Source organism: Argopecten irradians, chromosome 4 (assembly GCF_041381155.1).
Source record: "Argopecten irradians isolate NY chromosome 4, Ai_NY, whole genome shotgun sequence".
NCBI classification, from domain to species: domain Eukaryota; kingdom Metazoa; phylum Mollusca; class Bivalvia; order Pectinida; family Pectinidae; genus Argopecten; species Argopecten irradians.
Window position 1 is genome coordinate 21570705 of NC_091137.1, and position 26066 is coordinate 21596770.

At 37.1% G+C, this 26066-nt stretch overlaps 1 protein-coding gene across 2 annotated transcripts; it reads left to right on the top strand.

The window, feature by feature from the left end:
• The first annotated feature begins 10368 nt into the window (after positions 1–10368).
• On the top strand, positions 10369–25817 carry LOC138320942 (aspartate aminotransferase-like). 2 transcript variants are annotated; one of them, XM_069264266.1, is made up of 12 exons: positions 10371–10755; positions 12768–12902; positions 14091–14218; positions 15155–15218; positions 15895–15934; positions 17485–17575; positions 19784–19849; positions 20129–20242; positions 20693–20775; positions 21304–21457; positions 22073–22249; positions 24638–25817. In XM_069264266.1, the coding sequence occupies exons 1-12, from the start codon at positions 10536–10538 to the stop codon at positions 24674–24676; spliced, it is 1311 nt and encodes a 436-aa protein (XP_069120367.1). In that variant the 5' UTR covers positions 10371–10535; the 3' UTR covers positions 24677–25817. The 2 variants fall into 2 exon arrangements, with proteins under 2 accessions (XP_069120368.1, XP_069120367.1); XM_069264267.1 differs by lacking the exons at positions 20693–20775; positions 21304–21457 and having other exon boundaries at positions 10369–10755.
• Positions 25818–26066: the final 249 nt, after the last annotated feature.

The following is a 26066-nucleotide window of genomic DNA, read 5'->3' on the forward strand; positions in this document are numbered from 1 at the left end:
TGTGTACCAAGAATAGTGTCAAGCCAATACAATAAAGATTAATTGTAGGTATGGGAATTCTCCTGAAACATGGCTGATACTGCAACTTATATATGCTACTCACGTGGAATGGTAGTTTAGTAATATTGCATGGTTAGCATTGTTTCAAAAGCAATTAATGATGGTATTAACAAGAATGAATATCAAATGTTCTAAATTAAGGAAGACAGTACTCACAAACAATTTGTTATGATGTTTTAGTATTAAACTCAGGCCTTTGTTGAAGAAAATCAATTGTTATAGAATGTTGTATTGTGATTCCATGTGCAGCATGACCACCAGCGATAACCATGGTAACCAATGTGGTAGTCTGTAACATGTGTTGTAGGTTTAGATCATTAGTGTCTGAAAATCTTCAGATAACTTTGATAGTCATGTTAAAGGTCAATCATAATTTGATAGTCATTAGTCAGGTTAAGGGTCAAACTTAAGCCAGCCAATCAGATGTTGCTTGTCTGGTCATACTTTAGCCAGCAAATCAGGGGTTGATAGTCACTATTCAGGTTAAAGGTCAAACAGCAAGAGAAACAGATGTTTGTAGTCATGAGTCATTTGGATTAAAGGTCAACCTTACAGTCAGCTTATCAGGTGTTTAACCAATGCAAAAATTCATCACTACTAATATGGCTAAAAATAAGCCTTGGTCATGCATTTATGGCGGCAAGGACTTTGAGAGAGATCTCAACATAAAGTCAGTGTATGGAGCTAAGGTTGATACTTCCTAGTGGATATTTCAGTCCATGTGTACTTTTGTCTTCCTGTTTGTATTACCACTGATGTCAGGCACGAAGCTCGACCTTAATTTTCAAAGTGCTAATTTTATTTATTGAATCGTCTACTGCATTGAGTAAAATGATTGTTGATGAACAAAAAAGAGAAATAAAAGGGAAAAAAACTTCTTTAGTTTTGTCTTCTTTTGATTCTTTTGCCTGTTTCCAGATGCATTATTTAGTGGTCTTTGATTGTATTTTCCGGTTCATTCCAACAGACTTAAGAAAATCTGATAGCATTCATAAGAAATTGGAGATGACATTGAGAATAAACACGAAAAAAAAACCATTACCAGTGCTCTGGACCATTTCATTTTCAAAATGGAAGAACCACAACTTGTTCTAGAACACGTCATATACATTAGGAAAAAAAGAACGTTCCATCAAACTGAGGTCAGTGGCTAACAAATTGATACCTAGGAAAATTGTATTGTTATGTTTTAAACTAATACCTAGGAAAATTGTATTTGTTGTGTTTTAAAACTAACAACACTAATCGTCCATTGACGTTGTTTCTTTGAGTTAAACATGACAGCCAAATGCTATTTGGTGTTTTGACAACCAACTGATGTATTTGTCATTTTTCCTAACACTATTTATACGGTAGTTTTGCCCACCATCTTCAGATGGTGGGCTGTTCAAATCGCTTTTCGTCCGTTGTCCGTCCGTCCATTAACAATTCTTGTTATCCCTATTACTCAGAAAGTACTGGATCGATCATTCTCAAATTTCATATGTAGGTTCCCCTAGGACCCTAGTTGTGCATATTCCGTTTTGGGACCGATCGGTCAACAAAATGGCCGGCAGGCAGCCACCTTGGATTTTTAGCCCACCATCATCAGATGGTGGGCTATTCAAATCGCCTTTCGTCCGTGGTCCGTCGTCCGTCCGTCCGTCCGTCCGTCCGTCCGTCCGTCCGTCCGTCAACAATTCTTGTTACCGCTAATTCTCAGAAAGTGCTGAAGGGATCTTTCTCAAATTTCATATGTAGGTTTCCCTAGGACTTTAGTTGTGCATATTGCATTTTGGGACCGATCGGTCAACAAGATGGCAGACAGGCGGCCATCTTGGATTTTGATAGTTAAAGTTTGTTACCGCTATTTCTCAAAAAGTGCTGAAGGGATCTTTCTCAAATTTTATGTACAGGTTTCCCTAGGACTCTAGTTGTGCATATTGCATTTTGGGACTGATCGGTCAACAAGATGGCCGACAGGCAGCCATCTTGGATTTTGATAGTTAAAGTTTGTTACCGCTATTTCTCAAAAAGTACTGCAGGGATCTTTCTCAAATTTCATATATAGGTTCCCCTAGGGCCCTAGTTGTGCATATTGCATTTTGGGACCGATCGGTCAACAAGATGGCCGACAGGCGGCCATCTTGGATTTTGATAGTTAAAGTTTGTTACCGCTATTTCTCAGAAAGTACTGAAGGGATCTTTCTCAAATTTCATATGTAGGTTCCCCTAGGACCCTTGTTGTGCATATTGCATTTTGGGACCGATCGGTCAACAAGATGGCCGACAGGTGGCCATCTTGGATTTTGACAGTTAAAGTTTGTTACCGCTATTACTCAAAAAGTACTGAAGGGATCTTTCTCAAATTTCATATACAGGTTTCCCTAGGACCCTTGTTGTGCATATTACATTTTGCGACCGATCGGTGAACAAGATGGCCGACAGGTGGCCATCTTGGATTTTGACAGTTAAAGTTTGTTACCGCTAATTACTCAAAAAGTACTGAAGGGATCTTTCTCAAATTTCATATATAGGTTTCCCTAGGGCCCTAGTTGTGCATATTGCATTTTGGAACCAATCGGTCAACAAGATGGCTTGGATTTTGATTGTTAAAGTTTGTTACCGCTATTTCTCAAAAAGTACTGAAGGTATCGTTTACAAATTTCATATGAAGGTTCCCCAAGGACCCTAGTTGTGCATATTGTTAATTGGGACCGATCGGTAAACAAGATGGCCGACCGACGGCCATATTGGATTTTGATTGTTAAAGTTTGTTACCGCTATTTCTCAGAAAGTACTGAAGGGATCTTTCTCAAATTTTATGTGTAGGTTCCCCTTGTACCCTAGTTGTGCATAGTACCTTTTAGGACTGATGCATAATGCCTTTCGGGACTGATTGGTAAACAAGATGGCCAACCGGCTGCCATCTTAGATTTCATTGTTGAAGTTTGTTACCACTATTTCTTAGAAAGTACTATAGCGATCTGTCTCAAATTTTATATGTCATGTGTTTGAAAAAGTTTGAAAAGCAGGGAAAAGATCCCTCTTTCCATTGTCAGACATAGATCTTTCTTTGGTGGGCACCAAGATCCCTCTGGGATCTCTTGTAATAGTTAAAGTTTGTTACCGCTATTTCTCAGAAAGTGCTGAATGGATATCTGTCAGATTTCACATGATGGTTCCCCTAGGGCCCTAGTTGTGCATATTGCATTTTCTTGGGACTGATCGGTCGACAAAATGGCCGGTAGGCAGCCATCTTGGATATTGATAGCTAAAGTTTGTTACCGCTATTTCTCAGAAAGAACTAAAGGGATCTGTCTTAAATTTCATGTGCAGGTTCCCCTTGGTCCCTAGTTATGCATACTGCATTTTGGTACCGATCGGTGAACAAAATGGCCGACAGGACGCCATCTTGGATTTTGATAGTTATAACGTTTGTTACTGCTATTTCTCAGAAAGTACTGAAGGGATCTGTCCAAATTTCACATGCAGGTTCCTCTAGGTCCCTAGTTGTGCATATTGCATTTTGGGACCAATTGGTCAACAAAATGGCCGGCAGGCAGCCATCTTGGATTTTAATAGTTAAAGTTTGTTACCGCTATTTCTCAGAAAGTGCTGAAGGGATATCTGTCAGATTTCACATGTAGGTTCCCCTAGGGCCCTAGTTGTGCATATTGCATTTTTGGAACGATCGGTCGACAAAATGGCCGGTAGGCAGCCATCTTGGATTTTGATAGCTAAAGTTTGTTACCGCTATTTCTCAGAGAGAACTAAAGGAATCTGTCTTAAATTTCATGTGCAGGTTCCCCTTGGTCCCTTGTTATGCACACTGCATTTTGGTACCGATCGGTGAACAAAATGGCCGACAGGACGCCATCTTGGATTTTGATAGTTATAATATTTGTTACTGCTATTTCTCAGAAAGTACTGAAGGGATCTGTCCAAATTTCATATGCAGGTTCCTTAAGTCCCTAGTCATGCTTACTGCATTTTGGTACTGTTCAGTGAAGATGGCTGACAGGACGCCATCTTGGATTTCGACAATTGAAGTTTGTTGCCGCTATTTCTCAGAAAGTAATGAAGGGATCTGTCTCAAATTTCATGTGCATGTCTCCCTTGGGGTCTGGTTGTGCATATTTCTTTTTCGGACCGATCGGTGGACAAGATGGCCGACAGGTACAAGATGTAGCTAGCTTAGATTTTGATACTGTTATACATCTCAGAAAGTACTGAAAGGATCTTTCTCAAATTTCATATGTAGTAAAAATTTTAAAAGTAGAGAAAAGATCCCTCTTTCCATTGTCTGACGTAGATCATTCTTTGCTGGGCACCAAGATCCGTCTGGGATCTCTTAATGTAATCGGATTACATATATAATGATCAGAATCCTCTACTATTTCTATGGCAACGGTCATTTAAACAAGTGATGTGTCAAATAACTCGAATAACAGGTTAAACTAATCAATCATGATTGAAGAAAATGACCCGAAAAAGTTAAAACCTACAGAGACGGCGATAGGAACATTCCATTATCAGAACGCCCAATTTTTGAAGCAGAGGCGCAGCTCCTGAGTTCGCTTTGGATATCGGGGAACAGAAAGAATGAAGTGCAGGATATTGGAAGAAAGCTAAAACTGGATTTAGCTGTAGCGTATGAGAAATGACACGGACTCTCAAAGATATTGTGGCAGTTGTTGAAGAAAGTATGGAGTGAAGGGAAGATACCATCATGTTGGCAGAAGACAGACGGATGTTTCGTTCCCAAGGACGGTTTTCCCTGCTGAGCGTAGAAGGCAATATTTTCTTTGTGGTATTGATGAGGAGAGAGAATGAGCATATGGCATTGTACATGACAAGAAATGGGTATATATATAGACACATCAGCCCAGAAAGGAGGAATCCCAGGCATACATTCGAGTATCCTAAGCCAGACGAGGGAAACTTGGTAGTGTGGCTAGAATGTGCGAACGCTAATGAACTGATAACACATCATCTGATTGAAGTAGCCCTAAAACACTACTTGACCACATTCGGGGATTACTATGAAGCTACCTCGACGGAATCCAGCGCTTCAAATATACTGTTGGAGAAGCTACTTCAGAACATCTGGGAAAAAAAAGATATTGACTGATATATCTGCCATTCTCTTTATCATGGGAATAGGCTGCAGGAGGGGGGGGGGGAGGACAGAGTCGGTGATACATCAGCCATTAATTAGGGGGTTTTATGATGACTGTAGAGAGCATAAGTCCCAATGACAACGATGTCATTAAAGGCAAGTCAATTTGATGCAAGGTACTGCGGAAAGGGAAAGTGAAAGGGTCAGTAAAATTGAAATTATAAGTAGTAAGGGCAGGAAATCCCTTTGAACAATCAAATTAAGTGTCTTGGAAAATGGATACCTGAAACATGCAGAAACCAGCCAAATGGGGGATAATAAAAAATGACATGTCTTCTAGGTAAGTTCAAGGCATGGGCTACTGCCGAAACCTATCTGGCCACTGATGCTTAATGCAGTTCCTATGACAACTGGTAGTTTTTCTACTACCGGGCTCTATAGTCGTACATCAGCACTACAGCTACAGCTTTCATCTGTTATTGAAGAGTTTTAGGTCAAAGGTCAGACAAGCAGGAATCCAGACCAGGACAAGCAGGAAATGGTTCACAAGCCGATCAGTGGAGCAAGCAGAGGGTGCAATGAAGCTTTGTGCAACATGTTGGGGACAACAGCCGGGTTTTGAGCTATCGCATTTCCAAAGATGGGAAGATGAAGGGAGATATCGGAACTTAAGCTAGAGGAATTGAGCTTGGCTCACGGGGGAATGGACGAGATGGAAACGACAAAAGCGGAAACTGACATGGACTGATCTATGGCGTTAATCACCAGTGAGGACATGATACCGTACCATCGCCAGCAAATATTCACAAATGGGGAATCTACTTGTCAACTATACCGAGGACGAGGTACCATCAGTCACATCCTTTTAGTATGCAAAACAACACTGACTCAGGGACACTACCGATGGATGCATGACCACGTGCTCTGTAAATTTGACATGGAGGTGGAGGGGGGAAAAGTCATCAGAATAGATCGCCCCATCAGGTGTGTAAAAGAAGGAGATATGGCATCCTTGATACTCCAGGGCCTCCGATCACTTACGATCTCTATGTAGAGATCGTAAGTGATCGGAAGCCCTAGAGTATCGAGGATGGAGATATGGTGACCAATAAACTAACAAGCGGTAAATGCATTATTAATGGGGTACAATCACAGGAGATGAGATTGGACAGAGAGAAGAACTTGGTACTCCAAGGCGTAGTATACCACGTGACGCCCTTTTGCGGCGTTATGGTTTGCCGAATCCAGGAAGATGATAGTCATTTACTGACTATTCCCTGAGAGAAGCAGTGAGTAAGAGCAGACCAATGAGAGGTAGAGGAATATATATGCAGACCTGATGGCGCACTTGGCTATGATGTTCCAGGACAGGGATTGAAACGTCCACCATGTGTGGATTTAGAAGGTATAGCGCCACATCCCTGCACGTGATTATGCGGTAGCGTTATCTCTTTGTGTCCTATTTGTATTACTTTTAAGTATTCCGACGCGTTTACATGTATTTTATCTACACTATGGACGCGCAGCGTTATCACTTAAAGAGCCCCAACTCTATCCCGACAACACGAAATGTTTTATATGTCAATATGATTCACGGGAATTTTCTCCTCAGCTGAAGTCATCGAGTCCTGCTAAAACGTGACGTCATATCGACTTCCCCGTTTTATGATATATGCATTTTTCCATGCTCGTGTCAACAGTATGTATTGTGAGTAATTCTTTACTGAGAATTTATTGCTGTTTTATATTGTTATTTCCTTGTCTGCTTCAGGGATATTACATTTTAATTAAAAAAAATAGAATAACTGAAACTGTTTGCAATGGCAATTATATATTTCACACAACAGTAAAACAAAAGGCTAAACCTTACACTCTCATTCAGATGTAGGCCAAATGAATGAATCTGTTCTATACTAGCGGGACAAAGCAGTATCTCGTTTCAAGAGATACCAAGTAAATAATTAGCAGGCATTTTTTTCTGTTAGTATATATATAAAAACACGTGGCTTATTTTGGTACTTGATTCGGAAAGCCTTGATGACTTGACAAAGCTTCGTCATCTCGGCTTGCATCAAACTAAACATTGTATTGGAAGATACTGCAAAGCAAAGGTGAGTTGAGATATTTTGGTAGCGTCTCACCCATGTGTGTATTTACGGTAAAGGGATAGCGTCACATAGATATGTGTATTAACGGTAAAAGGGTAGCGTCACATCCCTGTGTGTATTTACAGTTAAGGGGTAGCTTCACATCTCTGTATTTAGAGGATATAGCGTCACACCCCTGTGTGTATTAACGGTATAAGAGGTAGTGTCACGTCTCTGTTTGTATTTACGGTAAAGGGGTAACGTCAGATCCCTGTGTGTATTTATGGTAATAGGGACAGCATCAAATCTCTGTGTTTAGAGGTAAAAGAGTCATATCCCTGTGTGTATCAACAGTAAAAGAGACAGCGTCACATCCCTGTGTGTATTTACAGTAAATTAGGTAGTGTTATATACATGTGAGTATTAAAGGGACAATTCACTCAGGCTAATTCTTTACATAACCAAGAAGCAAAATATGGCATAAATGTATTGTTCTACATTTCTTATGAAACATATAACATAAAATATTGACAAATTCCACGTCATTGTTTAGTATTTTAATTAATATCGTTGAAATATCAAATCGTTGATCAATACGATTAAGCAGGTACAATACGAACGCTGTACCCATACCCGAGCCAAAGTCACGCACGTTAAACAAATAAGCTACATAACCACTGAGAAGGTGATAAAATGATTTTTAGGCAAGACAATTCACCTAATAAGGTAAACACACTACTATCAGAGCGATTTGAGCAGTTCTAGACAAAAGTTGCATTACTCTAAGAGCAAGGGATAGGGTTCGGCATACAAGAAGTTCGACCACAATGTGTAATGGCGGAATCGAGCTAGTTTGAACATCTACACACATGTCACAACCATGGGCTTTTCAGGCATATCACAGTAAAACCGACTGATCTAATTTCCATTAGAACTTGTTTTTTCCGATATATGTACAAATTTTAATGTTCTCTTAGACTGAATTGCCCCTTTAAAGTTGTATTTCTGGTAATTTTCACTGTAACGATACATTGCTTAAACATTTGATATTTGAACATGCACATGTAACTTATTGATTAAGCTCCCCAAAAGAATATGTCGGCGTATAAGAGCGCCGAAATCTAGGGATCATATATTCCTGGTTTTGAATAGAGCGCCTTCACTCACCGCCATGTTCAGTACCTTCGGCTTTTGTCGGCATTCCGAATCGTACCACGTGACTTATGTCTACACGTCCTGCACGTGGTGATCCAGGTAACTAGCGTAAGCGCACATGTGTTTGTTTACGTTTTCCTTCTGGCTAACATGAGCAATTCGTGCTGGTATAATCTAATTCACACATTGCCGTAATTCAATATTGTGTGTATCAAATATTGTAATGTGCAAGCATTATTTTCTTTGTAGATCCAGTCCGCTGAGGTCGACCGCATGTTTTGTTTATGAAAAAAAATTGTTGACATTTGGTTTCACAACTCTCGTGTTACTTCGAGATTGTCGCGACGATGTTCGGAAGAGTTCGGAATGATTCGGCATCTTTTGAGTTTATTTTTGACGTGTACACGTTAAAAAGATTTTTTACTTCTATAATCAAAAATACTTCCAGTGCTGCAACTTTATAAAAAGTGGTAAAAGTAGAAAGTTTAAACCTCGGACGGACGGGGAAAAATGTGTATAACAGTTTTCACTATGACAAAAAGAGCGAAAGTGATAGACCACAGGGACCTGGCACGAAAAATTTTAACCAATGATATACATATATATATTATAGTATCAAGGGTATGAACTCGGCGGTCGAGAAAAACGGACCTATTTTTTTAAAACCGTGATTATTTTAATAAATGGGTTCTATACAACATTGACGGATATCTTACCTTAAAGAGAAATAATTTATCTTTCCATTGAGTGCTTGATGAACAAAATTGGCCAAGTATTGACGAAGTTATGGATTGATGAATCGGGAAAATTACGAAAAATATGCTAGGTAGACATTTCCCTGTCCGGTCGAAATGTCGTCTCGGCTCTAATGGGTACCTCAAAAACCAAGCCAAAATCACAAAATCTACGCTTGTGGTGGTAAACAGTACCCATAACTGTGTTCATCCACAATCTCCTTTGGAGGTGTCATGACCCGTACTTTGTAGAAACTCCATTTAGGCCTAAACATCGTGTAGCTCACTTACATGTACTTTAACCGTCACCGCCATGTTCATTTTTCTCTCGGAACGCTTCTCGACTTTACATATCGTGACTACATTATGCAAATTATGTTATGTTGTGCTTGTCCGTAAACTCGAGAAGCGTTCCGAGAGAAAAAATGAACATGGCGGTGACGGTAAAAGTAAGTGAGCTACACGATGTTTAAATGGAGTTTCTACAAAGTAAGGGTCATGACACCTCCAAAGGAGATTGTGGATGAACACAGTTATGGGTACTGTTTACCACCACAAGCGTAGATTTTGTGATTTTGGCTTGGTTTTTGATGTACCCATTAGAGCCGAGACGACAGTTCGACCGGACAGGGAAATGTCTACCTAGCATATTTTTCGTAAATTTCCCGATTCATCAAGCCATAACTTCGTCAATACTTGGCCAATTTTGTTCATCAAGCACTCAATGGAAAGATAAATTATTTCTCTTTAAGGTAAGATATCCGTCTATGTTGTATAGAACCCATTTATCAAAATAATCACGGTTTTAAAAAAATAGGTCCGTTTTTCTCGACCGCCGAGTTCATACCCTTGATACTATAATATACTATATGTATACTATTGGTTAAAAATTTTCGTGCCAGGTCCCTGTGTGATAGACCATACAACTTTAACGGTAAAAGGGACAGTGTCAATATATGTGCTTAGAGGTAGCGTCACATTCGTGTATTTACGGTAAAGAGGTAGCGTCACGTCTCTGTATTTAGAGGGTATAGCGTCACATCAATGAATGAATATATGGTAAAAGAGGTAGCGTCACATCCATGTGTGTACAACTTATAGTAAATTGGTAGTGTCACATCCCTGTGTGTATAACTTATAGTAAATTGGTAGTGTCACATCCCTGTGCGTGTATTTATCCCTATGTGTATTAGCTTTAGGTATACGGGTAGCGGTGCATTCCTTTCTGTATTTACAGTAAAATGGTGTCGATTCGGGTTATCGCGTCCTTTGTATTTGAAGTGCCTCTATATGTCAACACATGAGGGTGGGTGGCTCTGCCTGACGTATATGGTTCGATCATTGCTTGTCCGTTATCTGTATCGCAGCTAGCACACAGTCTGAGGGAGAAACGTCAAGATGTCCGACGGTTCTGTGGGTGAAGGCTTGGTGCGGACAGATTTGGAGGGATATGCTCCGGCATCCAACCTTTCCTTTAACGAGAAAATCCGGAAGTTAATAGACCAAGGACAAAAGGTTTATCATTTCGCTTTTGGACAGTCGCCATTTCCAGTGGTGGAGATAGCAACACAAGCACTAAAAGAACATGCTCACCAAAACGCCTACCTCCCTGTTGCTGGTGGGTATACATGTGTGTTAAGGCGTGCGTGGTTTTTTTATAAATAGATCTAGCTAGCTGTATCTTACTACTGGTTCCTTGCTCTGTGAATCAATGTTAATTCATGTTTTATCGCTTTACCCTGCACGTAACCTAATCAATTACCGTAAATAATTCTAACGTGCCCATGCGTTATGACGGATTTTTGTATGACGCCAGGCTCATTATTCCTTAAACCATATGCTCTGATGAAATGGAGAAATTCCATGTAAATTCAATCAATAACTAAGGCATTCATTTATTTTTACTTGATTAAACTGAGGTTATTTTCCTTTACTAAAGTATGTATGTCTAGAGCATTTAAACTACTCTTAGTATCCACTTAAACTATTTGTCGTGGATACACAGACAAACCACAGGCGTTTGGCTCTATAGACATTTTTCTCTCTAAATATATGTAATAGAGAAAAAAAATATGTCTTCAGAGCCAAACGCCTGTGGACAAACCATGTTTATAAATTCATAATGTACCTTTATGGCAAGCCAATTTAACATTTATTAAATACACGTATTAAATCGAATTATATAAGATATCTTATATAATTATATAAGATATCTTCTCATATCTATATAAGATATATATATTATAAAAATATCTTATATAGATAACTTAAATGAGATATCTTATATACGATATAAGATATATTATATAGGATTGATTAAAAAAATAAGAAATATCTCATATATTATATAAGATATCTTATAAAGTATATAAGATATTTTATATATTAAAGAAGATATCTTATATATTATATGAGATATTTCATATACTATATGAGATATCTTATATATCAATCAAGATATTTTATATATATTCAGTGAAATTAAGTATCGACATTGCTCTTCGAATAAATGCCATGTTGGCTTGCCATATACCTCGTATAAAATACCGCGTGCCAAAAGTAATCAATGAAAAGAATAAAAAGTATGTTTCATTCGTTTTGGCGTTGTGTCATTTTTAGTAAAGACATTGGGTGTCCTGCGAGGGTGGTTATGAAGTAACTATCCCGATAAAGCTGTTAACCTACATTCTAAATGTATACCTTAAGACCCAAAATAGCAAGTTTCATCAGAACACGCTCTTGCTATCTTGCTTAACCTACATTGCCCCCCTCCACGGTGTTCAGATCACTGAGGATATACCCGTACTAACTCTGTATGCTATAATAGTGACAATCTGTATATGTAAGATGTTCATGCTCTGTTACCTCTCTCCACGGATCGCTGGCCAGGCGCTTAAGAAAGTGACACGATAGATAAAATAAAAGGATGTTGGGGATGTTTTAAAATCGAGAGATAACAAATGGTCCGGTAGGTTTATACAAAATTATAGAAAACCACTTGCAAAAAAATCGATAATTGTTCTCCTGTGCTAGTACAGGATATTCTGAATACACATAAACTTCATCCTGGTGTCACGAAGCCTGTGATACATCATATTTTTAGTGCGTGTCTCTTGATTGATTAGATCAACGTCCTTTTAACAGCTTGTGTCTCATGGTATAGCTTTCTAGGTCGATTTTAATTCGCCGCCTCTTACCAGCAGAATCCATTATCGGTGAAAAGAATCCTCCATAGTGACACACACATAAACCTAACCCATAAATGTTCGGCGTTACTGCCGACCAGAATAAAACCAGTATCGTAACAGCAAATCCCTATAATCCCTAATTATTGTTGACATTAGCCTGAAATCCAACTTCTACAATCAAGAAAGAAACATTGACCGTAGATATTAACAGTGATTGCGCATTATTTCCAACCTAAAACGAGTTATTAAGCAGAGGTCCCAACGTCCTTGATCACCTAATATTGCCCACATTGGAATGAAATATTAAACCCAGGCCTAATTCCTACATAATTTCCGCCAGTATTTCTGAATATTGGCATGGAGACATCGTATCAGGCTCCGTTTTACCGTTGTCATATTAATTAAATGATATATATATTAACGATTTTTTTATTTCTTCAAGGTTTGCTTGAACTGCGTGACGGTATCAGCAAGTTCCACGCCAAGTATGACGACATTGCCGTTGATCCCGACAACATTATTGTAGGTCCCGGCAGCAAGGAACTGATATTTCTTCTCCTTCAAATATTCAACGGAGGTAAGTACCCATGGCGTAATTATCCCCATCCCTGGTAATGGAGGTAAGTACTCATGGCGTAATTATCCCCATCCCTGGTAACGGAGGTAAGAACCCATGGCGTAATTATCCTCATCCCTGGTAACGGAGGTAAGTACCCATGGCGTCATTATCCCCATCCCTGGTAACGGAGGTAAGTACCCATGGCGTAATTATCCTCATCCCTGGTAACGGAGTTAGTACCCATGGCGTAATTATCCTCATCCCTGGTAACGGAGGTAAGTACCCATGGCGTAATTATCCCCAGTACCCATGGCGTATTATCCCATCCTGTAACGAGGTAAGTACCCATGGCGTAATTATCCCATCCCATACCCTGGGTATCCCATCCTGGTAACGGAGGTAAGTACCCATGGCGTAATTATCCCCATCCCTGGTAACGGAGGTAAGTACCCATGGCGTAATTATCCCCATCCCTGGTACGGAGGTAAGTACCCATGCGTAATTATCCCATCCCTGGTAACGGGTAAGTACCCATGGCGTAATTATCCCCATCCCTGGTAACGGAGGTAAGTACCCATGGCGTAATTATCCCCATCCCTGGTAACGGAGGTAAGTACCCATGGCGTAATTATCCTCATCCCTGGTAACGGAGGTAAGTACCCATGGCGTAATTATCCTCATCCCTGGTAACGGAGGTAAGTACCCATGGCGGAATTATCCTCATCCCTGGTAACGATCACAACAAGTGAGAGGGTATTTCATGAGAAACACTTGAAAGGAGTACTTGACCAATAGAACACACCTATCACATATCATATCAATCTATACGAAGTTCATCTTAAGTAGTAACCTTTGTAACATTCATACGTTGTCAGATGCATCAAATACATAACTCAGAGTGCTTGTAAAATTGCAAACAGATAAATTCATTGTATGTAACTGGTGGACAGTTGATAGAAATCACTGGGGACTATTTATAAACTGGTCATGTATTTTGCAGATTCACCATGTTTATCACGTCTGCACTAAAAGTATTAAAAAAACTAACGACGGCAATTAATGGAATATTTAAAAATTGAGCTAATTCATTAAGATGAACCATTGTCTGCCTGGATGAGTTTCCCCTTACATCATTAGTACCTGATCAGATAACCTGCGATTTTATACCTCGACTTGTTGATATTATAAGAAGTCTCTTCCTTGCAGACGTGATTGTGATTTCACCCTCCTGGACGACGTACAGGCCTCAGACCAAGTTAGCCCATCACAAGGCCTTCGTAATAGACACCAATCTAGAAAACGAATGGAAGATCACGCCAACTCTAGTCCACCAGGTACGCTATTAAAACCATTATTTACCTACAGATACACTAAGATAGTATCCTATTAGAGTATTATAAACATTAATATAAAACATAAACAGACGAACAAATTGATTTTATTTATTGTTAATGTAATGTTAAACATCAAGTATTAATGTTATTTACTGTTAATGTAATGTTAAACATCAAGTATTAATGTTATTTACTGTTAATGTAATGTTAAACATCAAGTATTAATGTTATTTACTGTTAATGTAATGTTAAACATCAAGTATTAATGTTATTTACTGTTAATGTAATGTTAAACATCAAGTATTAATGTTATTTACTGTTAATGTAATGTTAAACATCAAATATAATGTTATTTACTGTTAATGTAATGTTGTTGTTACAGTTCATTTGACAACATATAGAAAATACCGTAATAAAATGATCATAAATGATGATAGAACGTTTAGGCCGTGACGTTTATCAGATTAAAGCCAGATAAGTTTATCGTCCTACATTTCGGCTATCGCTTTCTCTCTACATTTTGAAAACAAAACCCACAAAATTTTTCATTTTCGGACTCATTCCGCTGCGGAGCATTTCACAGAAAAGGTTTGCCTTGTAGAGTTCACTTTCGAAGTTGGATAAACTCGTTTAACATTACATTAGTGTCTGTTTTGTTTCCATCTTGTACTTAAGCAACCGTTTATTTTCTTCTTGAAATTTTGGCGACTGTATTATTTTCAGCAACTATGTTTACTAGTTTACTAGGATTTTAACGACTGTTTTGCTGATATTTTAACAAATGTATTATGTATTTAATATATTCATCTTCGATGTTCGGTTGTAAAGATATAGACTTATTGGAGTTGCTCAAAAGCCATCATCGATATATATTAAAACTTTTAAACCCTTTACAATAGAGACATTGAATGTGTTTATCCTCCTTCACTTAAACAGCTGATGGAAAACAACACAATGAAAAAGAACAGATTGTTGATCTTCAATAACCCTGACAACCCAAGTAAGTATACTGATAGTTATAACCTCGCTCAGACTTCTTCCCCTGTTTTCAGAGAGAAAAAGAGCTTCATCATTTAAACATTAATTTCTCTTCTCTTTTGAGTTTCATAAAATTTTGTTACCAAGAGATATAATATTTTCTATGATAATCCTATCTATGTTCAATATCATTATATTTCTCATTAACTACTAAAATGATTCTTGTCCAACTCAGTTAGTTTGATCTTCAAGTGTACACTATCCAGTATCTCAACTGGTCGCACGTCATCTGATTGTAAATCTAGTTTCAAATGAGGTTAGAGGCATTGATATTTACAAACATAGATTTAGTTTATACGAATCTTTCACGTTTCCTCGGGAAAGATTTGTATAACAAAGGGCTTTTATGGATATGATAGATATAACTTAATAGTCTGACAAAGTTTAAATAATAAAATTAGCATTGTCTTGGTCTTTTGTGGGCATAATTATTGAACGGTTATGTCATATGTTTTAGAATATATACCCGTATTTAGTATTACTATTTACATATAAGAGATTCAATAAACTTCATAACTTATATAAATAACTTATATGTTGTGTTGTGTACATTGGATTAGACACGTGTGTTTACATAGTCGTTGGTTATAAGTGATTTCTGATTGGATTGGTGTGTTATCATGCAAGTCTATTTTCAGCTGGAACCGGTTATAGTCGGAAAGAACTGAAAGCGCTCAGGTAACACCGAAATTGAATAACCATGAACAATGTAAAGGTTAGAATCATGCATAACGTTGGGTTATGATTGCAATAATTACTAGAAAACACAATCTGATTAAAATACAGGTCCTTATTATCACTTCGTTGATAGGAGGATCTGACAACATCCCATTAGGGGTCACGTTCTGGTGACCTTTGGAAATGGCCAATCAAATTGCTGCTGCCAGAATCTTGACTGGGGACGAAATAGATTGAAAAAAAACTGTCAGAATTATTTTTGGGTATATAGTCATCTTGCCCTAAGAGCACAACAAAACTAAATGTATATATATATACTGGGACGAAATGGAGTTAACAATTGACATAACAATGTGTAGAAAATGCATTTGATCTGAAGTACACGTGGCAAAAATGTCATCCGAACATGACCCCTAATGGGATGTTGTCAGAACTTCTATTGAACGTAGTGGTTATGTGGATCTGTATTTTAAACAGATTGTAGAAAACATTGAAGGCCTAAATCTAGGGTAGGCTTCGAAACAAGTTACTTCACTTATTTGATGGATATTGAAATTTGTCAAGTTCCTGATGACTAAGCAGGGACGCACAACCATATTTCATATACATGTACAATGTGCATCTCTATGCTCAAGACTTCCACCACCATTCTCATCGGCAAAAGTGTTCACGTGGAGGTTTTAGAACATTTTAATATGCTACGAACCACCCTTGATTTCTTTTCTGGAATCGCCAAAACATTGCCCGTCTTTTACATCAACACGCCCATGGTACTTCTGCACAGGTGTGCTAAAATCTCATATTATTAACAGATTGTTTGGCTTATTAACGATAATAATTCGGTTTTTAGATTCTTTAAAAGAAATAATTCGGTTAAGAAGGGGTTATCTATCGTAAGTATCTTTTCGGTTTACTAATCCCCAAGGTGCAGTGAATAGGTATGCAATTTTGCTGATACAGTTAAATATTACAGGGTATGTGCACCCTGTGATTATTTCTGTTTCTGTAATTTATCAATATACATAATATCTGGACCAGAGTTTACAACAGATGAATGTGACATCGGTAATGTCTACGTTTTATTTGGGTTAATTAAAAGTGTGGCGGGATTGGATTTGGTCGATCATCGGTGACCAGGTAGTTCAGTCGGTAGAGCACTCGACTAGTGCTCGGAGGGTCCCGGGTTCGAATCCCGGTCTGGCCGCTACATTTTCTCCTCTCCTGTTACAAAAGTATATTGCAGTCTAAATTACATACAATGATATTAGGACGTACAGTCGACTTTATACTTCCTCGGTCCCATGTGCTTGCGACTATACCTGGGACCAAGGATTAGAAATTAATGTCCATTGACGACATCGCTGCTCGTGACGTGAGAGGAAGGTACACTTCATACTTGACAAAATCAATACTCACCTGGTTTCTTGCATTGACGTTTTTGTTCCTTGTTTTTATACGTTTTATAATCGGTCTCCCATTGGCCTCGAGTGGTCTTCGCATAACTTCTGCGGAGTTTGAATCATGTAAAAGTAGTTTTTATTTATTTACAGTGAGGTTTTCCGTGAATACAATATTTTGGTGTTGAGTGATGAGATCTACGGCCGATTACATTATGATCAGAGTCACGTGTGTATGGCACAGGTAAGTTTCGGTCCTTTATTGTTAGCTAGTTGGAACACTTTTGGAAAATAATTGTAAAAAGAAACATTCTACCGAGTGTTTGAATCGGGAAGTTTTCCTTATACATGTATTTTATAAATACATATGTAGATACATATTCAATTTGCATTTCATCTTTTGTAAAGATAAGTTGCATATGTATTTAGAAACAGGGCTTTGAAGCATGCCTGATTTTCAGGACATTAGGATTCTCCAAATGGAACACATCCTAAATATAGTTCAGTTATATGTACTTATATCTAGAAACAATATCAAGTATCGATTTCAGTCATATATTTATATTTACACTTGCTAGGCTTGGTCACTATACGCTAATACTAGCCGATTTTGTTTACCATAACTGCATGGTAACATTGAACTTTGAACTTGCGTAAGGAAATGTTCTGTGCAACGTAAAAGGACTACTTTTTTAAAAAAGAAACACATGGCTTTGTTTACATTTTGACGCAACATTACGTGTATATTGTTGTTTTTCATAGAATTTTGGAAAAATGTAAACAATATATACATGTTTTATATTTATATATGATTCAAACAATTTTTAAATTAACAATTGTTATAAAGAAACGAAAAAATATCCCGACCGGGGCGACGTGCTTTCATTTTTGTTAAAAATGATGGGTGTCAAATGTAAACATTACCTCTGTGCCTATGTTCGTCCTACGATCGAGCCTTTGGGGTGGACGGGTGTGAGACCCTCTGATAGAGGTCAGTTATAAACATATCCTCTTGTCTTTGTTCTTTGAGTATTTAATCATGTGTATTATAAAACATGCACCGCTAATAATCCACGTGTTGACAGTTCCGCGTCACCACAAATACATTGTATCCATCGAACACAAGTGAATTTGTTTCATCTATCGATGGCGATATGGATCTAAGCGTAGATTATATAATCACATGGCCCCCAAGGATGTAATACCGTCAAGTCAGACGACATCTCAAACACATTGAGCTACTTGAAAATCGGTGTTTGCCAACTTCGGCAAACTAAAGTGTGTATGCGTGCATCAGCTTCGCCTCGCTGCACAATAACGGTCACCGAGTTCACACATGTGGCCGTGTACAAATTCTTTATGTTATTACGCTATATATTAACTTTTAGCAAAATTGAATATATATTTAAATTTCTGATCTGATTAAATAAAATTATCTCTGAAATTTACTTTGTTTGTCATGTTTATTTTACACTAAAATATTGAACTTTTTTGTCGTCGCGGATGAATAATCCTACCTTACGTGAAGCGTCACCATTCGCTGTTCAAATGAGTAAGCTCCTCCCACTTTTGACCGACTTTTATTGAATAATTACGGCACTTTCAAATGACGATTTTATTGCATAAAATATAAATAAAAAGTCGTGTGAGTGTAAATATAGGGATTGGATTTCGTTTTTATGTTAACCATGCTTGTATGGAGCAATTCCTCTAAGAATATATTCAATATGGGGCGCTAACGCGCCCCATAGAATATATTCTTAGAGGAATTGCTCCATACAAGCATGGTTAACATAAAAACGAAATCCAATCCCTATGTGAAAAAACTCAGCTTTTAGCAGTAGTTTTTCTTGTTTTAATTAAAACGTGTTGTGTTTTTCGGTTTGTTGCATGAGGTCATTTCCCGGATTTTGTTTTATCTTCTTATTCAATTACGTATTAGATATTAAGCAACAGGGAATGTGTATATAATGACACAATCACTTTTATTTATATGTTCGGGACAATGTTTTTATGTATTACCTAGTTTTTATTAGTAAGGCATATTAATTTTTGGTTGGAACAGTCTGTTTGAGTAAAGTGATACTTTTATTGAGGCGTTTGGAAGATAGTTTGTACATAGGTGATTCTACTTATTGATTTTGTTTTAAATCTACATGTATTATCAATCTTCTACATATCAAAATCCTTTTTTTAAAAGATGAATACTAATACATCATTAGAACCTTGAAATTATAATGTATGAATGATTGGATAGCATCATAAAGTATTTCCCTTTAGTATATTGAAGACGAAAAATCCTATTTATAGATAAAAACGAAAATCATCGTGAGTAAACAATAGCTTATTTAAAATAAAAACATTGTTGTAATTGCCCTATGATTTTTCCCAATCAAATTCCAAAACAAGGAGAAGCGTAAGACATTAAAGTAAAATGATTTTCATATTACAGGTTTACCCAGAAGGGACCATTTTATGTACAGGGCTGTCAAAATGGGCTAGTGCAGGAGGATGGCGGGTAAGTTAGCTGTACATGATGGAGTAGGATTGCAAACTGAGGATTCTTGTAAATATGATATTTTATATATTTCAAAATTTAAATAATTTATACTAACTCTTATTTTTCATTTTTGCCTCTATACAACAATTAATTACAGTTACCCTGGTATAGAACTTTAATGATAGATTATTTGTTCATAAACATAGTGGAATATTTAAATCCGTTTGAATTTTTCGTGCCAAAAATATTGTTTTACTTCGATCATCAGACATAGTGGGTTTTTTTATCTGTTTACAGATTGGTTACCACATTTACCCGCCCCAGTTATCTCCCCTGAAGAAGGCGGTCCAGAGCGCTGCCAGTCACACCTACTCCTGTGCGCCAGCTCCCATGCAGTATGCAGTATCCCATGTAAATTTTACTTCATATTTTCATCATTTGGTATCAAAATTGACTGCATGCTAAAAACCGTTGTGATCTTTTTGATTTATAATTTTTGTATTCCTGTGTATATAATAAGAATTTTTGAAGTAAAGAATTACCCAGTAGTTCTTGAAATCGTGTGCTGTGTGAATAACAAATAAAATCGAAATATTTGATAACCGAAATTTCTGGATTAATGTTACTAGGTATTTTTAAGTAAGAGTTAAAAAAAACATCTTGAGAGACTAAGATTTCTCATTTGAGGCAGCTAATAGAACATGTACTGTGCTTCAATTGTTGGAGAATCTTTTCATTATTATTTTGTTTAAAGTTTTGTAATGTACAGTTATCTATGAATGTAGTACAGATTGTTTACACATCTGATGACAAAGATCCATTACTACTCACGTATCTAGTAAAACGACATGTGTGTTGTAGTTGTTTACGGATCTAGCTGCCTGCGATGAGTATATCAAGCATTGCTCAAGAATTATGGGAGTGGTTGGAAGCTACTCTCAACGGTATATGATTTATCCCACTTACCTTGTCCCGTGTTCTTCCAGTGTTTTGATGGATGCGTTTCCTCTTTATTGTCTCAGATTTTATCTACAATGTAAGATGATATGTGAAATTATTTTATAAAATGTTTCAAAAGGTCAATCATCTGTTGGTATTAGTTAGGGAATCTATAATATCCATATTCGAATTTCGAACTATATGACCCATTATCTATACTAAAATCTGCTGGTTAAGCCAATCATATGGCTTATTCTGTTGTAAGCAAGACTGCCAACTTTATGTGTTATCGACAACTTCTTATGACAGGTGTTACTTTCACACTGTTATGGTATGTTGTTACGTACATGTACACTTTTGGTAACCACGACGACATTGCATTCTTACTATCACCGCCTAAACGTTTGCTACATACGAAAATATGCTATAATCGATTACATACATGGAAATAAATCTAATACCTATCATATCTAAAAGCAAAATGCGGCATTCAATTTCAAGCATCAATTACGTAGTTGAATATTATTTTGTAGAGAACTTGTCTCTGTGGGAGTGAAAGTAGTACAGCCAACAGCTGGTTATTACATTTTCCCCGATTTTGGTGTTGTTAAAGATAAGCTTAAAACGAGAGGTATCGAAACATGTCAACAAATGTGTGACGCCATCTTTGCTGAAACTTCTGTGGCGGTAAGATTTCATATAGATTAATAGAGAAACTGTAGTTGTTATTGTTAAACTTTAACTGTTTAGTTTAACTTTAGCTTTCAGTTGTCTATTTGGTGACCAAATAGTTTCTTTGTTGGTAAATGAAAATCGTGGTCATTAACTTTTACCAGCGTCAACTTTAGTTTTTCCCTTTAAACATCATACATCTAAGGCATTCAGAAGCATATCCACACTTTCATTTATTACACTGCAACCAGTATGAAGCAATGGAATATTTTCTTGTATTGTACAGAGGTGTTAATTAGTTCATTAAAGTGAAATCTTTGAAAAATTGTCTCTTAATCAATATTCGCTTGTAGAATCCGATTTGCAGAAGGAGCAAAAATGTGGTAAACTTGTTTAGTTTAATTTATGTTGAATTTAGATAGATCGTGTACTTCAAAAAGAATGTGGACATTGATGTTACCTAATGACTTTGATTTTCCCCTATTCAGAGGTTAAAATCCTGTCGGAACAATTAGGATCAATGACATTGATGTGTCCCTAAGACAGTATATTTTCGTATTGTGTAGTCTGATTTAGAACAGACGTTTTAGGTGTCGATATGTTATGTGTCTTTTGTTCAATCTGTTGTAGCTGATGGCTGGAGGGCCAGCTTTTTTACGTCCGGTGGACGAACTAACAACACGCTTGTGTTTTGTTCCATTTGATGGGACACGTGCTCTGGAAGCCAGTCGGGCTCTTGGACTGGACGTAACACTACCCGGGAACTTCGTCAAGGAATACTGTACACCTGTGTATGAGGGCATACAGGTAAGACAATGATGGAGTTAAGGAAATGATGCTGTCAAGATGATTTGAATGAGACAATGATGTAGTATGGCAGATTCTGTTTGGATACAATAATTAGTAGTTAAACTGTTGGCTATATTGTTCCATTCACGCAGGTATTTAAAGTGCATAGTCGGGCAATGAAAACAAGTATAAATGCGTTCATTGGCCTTCCAAAAGTCCTTACATATCAAAATGACGATCAAATTGTGCTTACTTTGTCCAGTTTAGACCATTGAAATTATGGACAGCCCCATATAAATTTAACACTGTTCTAAAAATAAATTCTGAAAGCGAGGCTGCATGGGAATGTCAACACGGATATAGGCAGCCGGGAGGACGTTTTAGGATTCCTTTACTATAAATTAATTTCTTCGCGTGCAGAGCGATTTTGTCAGGATATTTTATTTTTCTATTTCATAAGAAATTAAACTGGATATATTAACACCATTTAAACCGACTTAAGCCTTTCTTTGCCCGACTATTCACTTTAAACTATTTTACGTTCTATTTTTATGCCAGACTGTACAGTCATATGATTTACATAATCATGAAAATGCCACATAACAGCAATTAAAATGTTAGGTTACTGAAGCGAGGATCAGTATAAAATGTTAGGTTACTGAAGCGAGGATCAGTATAAAATGTTAGGTTACTGAAGCGAGGATCAGTATAAAATGTTAGGTTACTGAAGCGAGGATCAGTATAAAATGTTAGGTTACTGAAGCGAGGATCAGTGTAAAATGTTAGGTTACTGAAGCGAGGATCAGTATAAAATGTTAGGTTACTGAAGCGAGGATCAGTATAAAATGTTAGGTTACTGAAGCGAGGATCAGTGTAAAATGTTAGGTTACTGAAGCGAGGATCAGTGTAAAATGTTAGGTTACTGAAGCGAGGATCAGTATAAAATGTTAGGTTACTGAAGCGAGGATCAGTATAAAATGTTAGGTTACTGAAGCGAGGATCAGTGTAAAATGTTAGGTTACTGAAGCGAGGATCAGTGTAAAATGTTAGGTTACTGAAGCGAGGATCAGTATAAAATGTTAGGTTACTGAAGCGAGGATCAGTATAAAATGTTAGGTTACTGAAGCGAGGATCAGTGTAAAATGTTAGGTTACTGAAGCGAGGATCAGTGTAAAATGTTAGGTTACTGAAGCGAGGATCAGTGTAAAATGTTAGGTTACTGAAGCGAGGATCAGTGTAAAATGTTAGGTTACTGAAGCGAGGATCAGTGTAAAATGTTAGGTTACTGAAGCGAGGATCAGTATAAAATGTTAGGTTACTGAAGCGAGGATCAGTGTAAAATGTTAGGTTACTGAAGCGAGGATCAGTGTAAAATGTTAGGTTACTGAAGCGAGGATCAGTGTAAAATGTTAGGTTATGAAGCGAGGATCAGTTAAAATGTTAGGTTACTGAAGCGAGGATCAGTGTAAAATGTTAGGTTACTGAAGCGAGGATCAGTGTAAAATGTTAGGTTACTGAAGCGGGGATCAGTGAAAAATGTTAGGTTACTGAAGCGAGGATCAGTGTAAAATGTTAGGTTACTGAAGCGAGGATCAGTGTAAAATGTTAGGTTACTGAAGCGAGGATTAGTGTAAAATGTTAGGTTACTGAAGCGAGGATCAGTGTAAAATGTTAGGTTACTGAAGCGAGGATCAGTGTAAAATGTTAGGTTACTGAAGCGAGGATCAGTGTAAAATGTTAGGTTACTGAAGCGAGGATCAGTGTAAAATGTTAGGTTACTGAAGCGAGGATCAGTATAAAATGTTAGGTTACTGAAGCGAGGATCAGTGTAAAATGTTAGGTTACTGAAGCGAGGATCAGTGTAAAATGTTAGGTTACTGAAGCGGGGATCAGTGAAAAATGTTAGGTTACTGAAGCGAGGATCAGTGTAAAATGTTAGGTTACTGAAGCGAGGATCAGTGTAAAATGTTAGGTTACTGAAGGCGAGGATCAGTGTAAAATGTTAGGTTACTGAAGCGAGGATCAGTGTAAAATGTTAGGTTACTGAAGCGAGGATCAGTGTAAAATGTTAGGTTACTGAAGCGAGGATCAGTGTAAAATGTTAGGTTACTGAAGCGAGGATCAGTGTAAAATGTTAGGTTACTGAAGCGAGGATCAGTGTAAAATGTTAGGTTACTGAAGCGAGGATCAGTATAAAATGTTAGGTTACTGAAGCGAGGATCAGTATAAAATGTTAGGTTACTGAAGCGAGGATCAGTATCGTACATTTGTGTGAATATATTGCCTATAACATTAGGAGGATAAACATTTTTGCATATGACATGAATGAAAAATAAGTTAAATTTTATTGTCTTCTGGAAAATGTTTCTTTGCTATATTTCAGTAACCTGTATATGTCTTTTTCAGATCTTGAAACAATGGGTAACGAAACAGCTTGAGTCATGAATAGAGAAGTCCATCGATTGACAAAGGAACAATACTTTAAGATATATCATTTTTGTTGTGCTTTTAAATTCGAAAGCGATAACTTTCTAACTGAGGATCTTCCCTGAATGTTTTCTTACTTTAGTTTACATATCCTTTATTGGTCCTAATTATCAAATAGTTGTTGTAATGTCAGAGAATTAATGTGAGATCGTGCTTGTATCGTTGGCTGAGAACTTTAGAGTAAGAGAGTATCTTGAGTGTTAAATGAACACTAAATGTTTTAGTGTGCGTACCATACACAGGTATTTGTGGAGATGAACAAGGGTTTCTTTTCTTGTCGTAAGTTGGGTAAGTAATAGATTTTGCCGAGAGCATTATTTTCATTATAAGTATAGATTTACATCAGGAGTGGACCCCCATACAAATCACGCAATAATAACTAGTTGGTCTCGCGATCGATTGGTGGCGTATGTTGATATCAAACTTATCAGCTTATCTTGTGCAATTGAAAATATCTTTAAGGATTAAAAAGATCTCGCATTGTCATCCCCGGCCTAGTAAATTTATATATTGTTATATGTTTTGATTATATGTTTACATGATTTGTGTACATGCACATGTTTTTGTAAAAGTTTATTTTAATACAAGTGTATGTATTAGTTAAGTTTCTTTCTTTGATTGTAACACTTGACAATTAACTATTTTAATATTCAGGGGTCAAAACTGGTTACGGCACCTAAAGAATATGTAGCATTACACTTTGATTATAGAAGAACTCCAGTCAAAATAATGCTTTTTAAAAACGTGTGAAAATAAACTTTGTATCTTTACAGCTGGTAAAGTACTGGATCCTTCTCGTCAACATAAAAAGTATGACAGTTTATATATGTACTAGTGAGAAATCCGGTCCGTAGTTTCAACGGCCATTTGGGTCTGTTGAATCTGATACATGTGATGACATGCGCAGTGCTTTTGTAGAAATCTTCCGTAACATCATTATAGGAGATTTCAGAAAAGATGGCGATGACGTCACACAAATGAACATCCGGGCGCTCAAAGGTACAACTCCTATATCTGTACACATAAACATTGAGGGAACACAGCCGCTTGCGATGTTTGTTTACATTTTATTGTAATAAATAGTACGACAATCCGAGAACTATTGCGTTATTTACATTTCGAAAAGTGTAAATAAAAATATTTTACAATAATTTACAATTTTAAACATATGGTATTCATATATTTTACTCTGTTTATACTCCATTTTCGACCGCCACGAGAAAACACGGTCGCCATTACGTATAAACATTGACAGATATATTGCAAATATCAATTTGAAATTACATATTAAATTCAAAGTCACCCAAAATATAATTATAAGCAATTACTGTTTTCGAAGGGTTTCTTG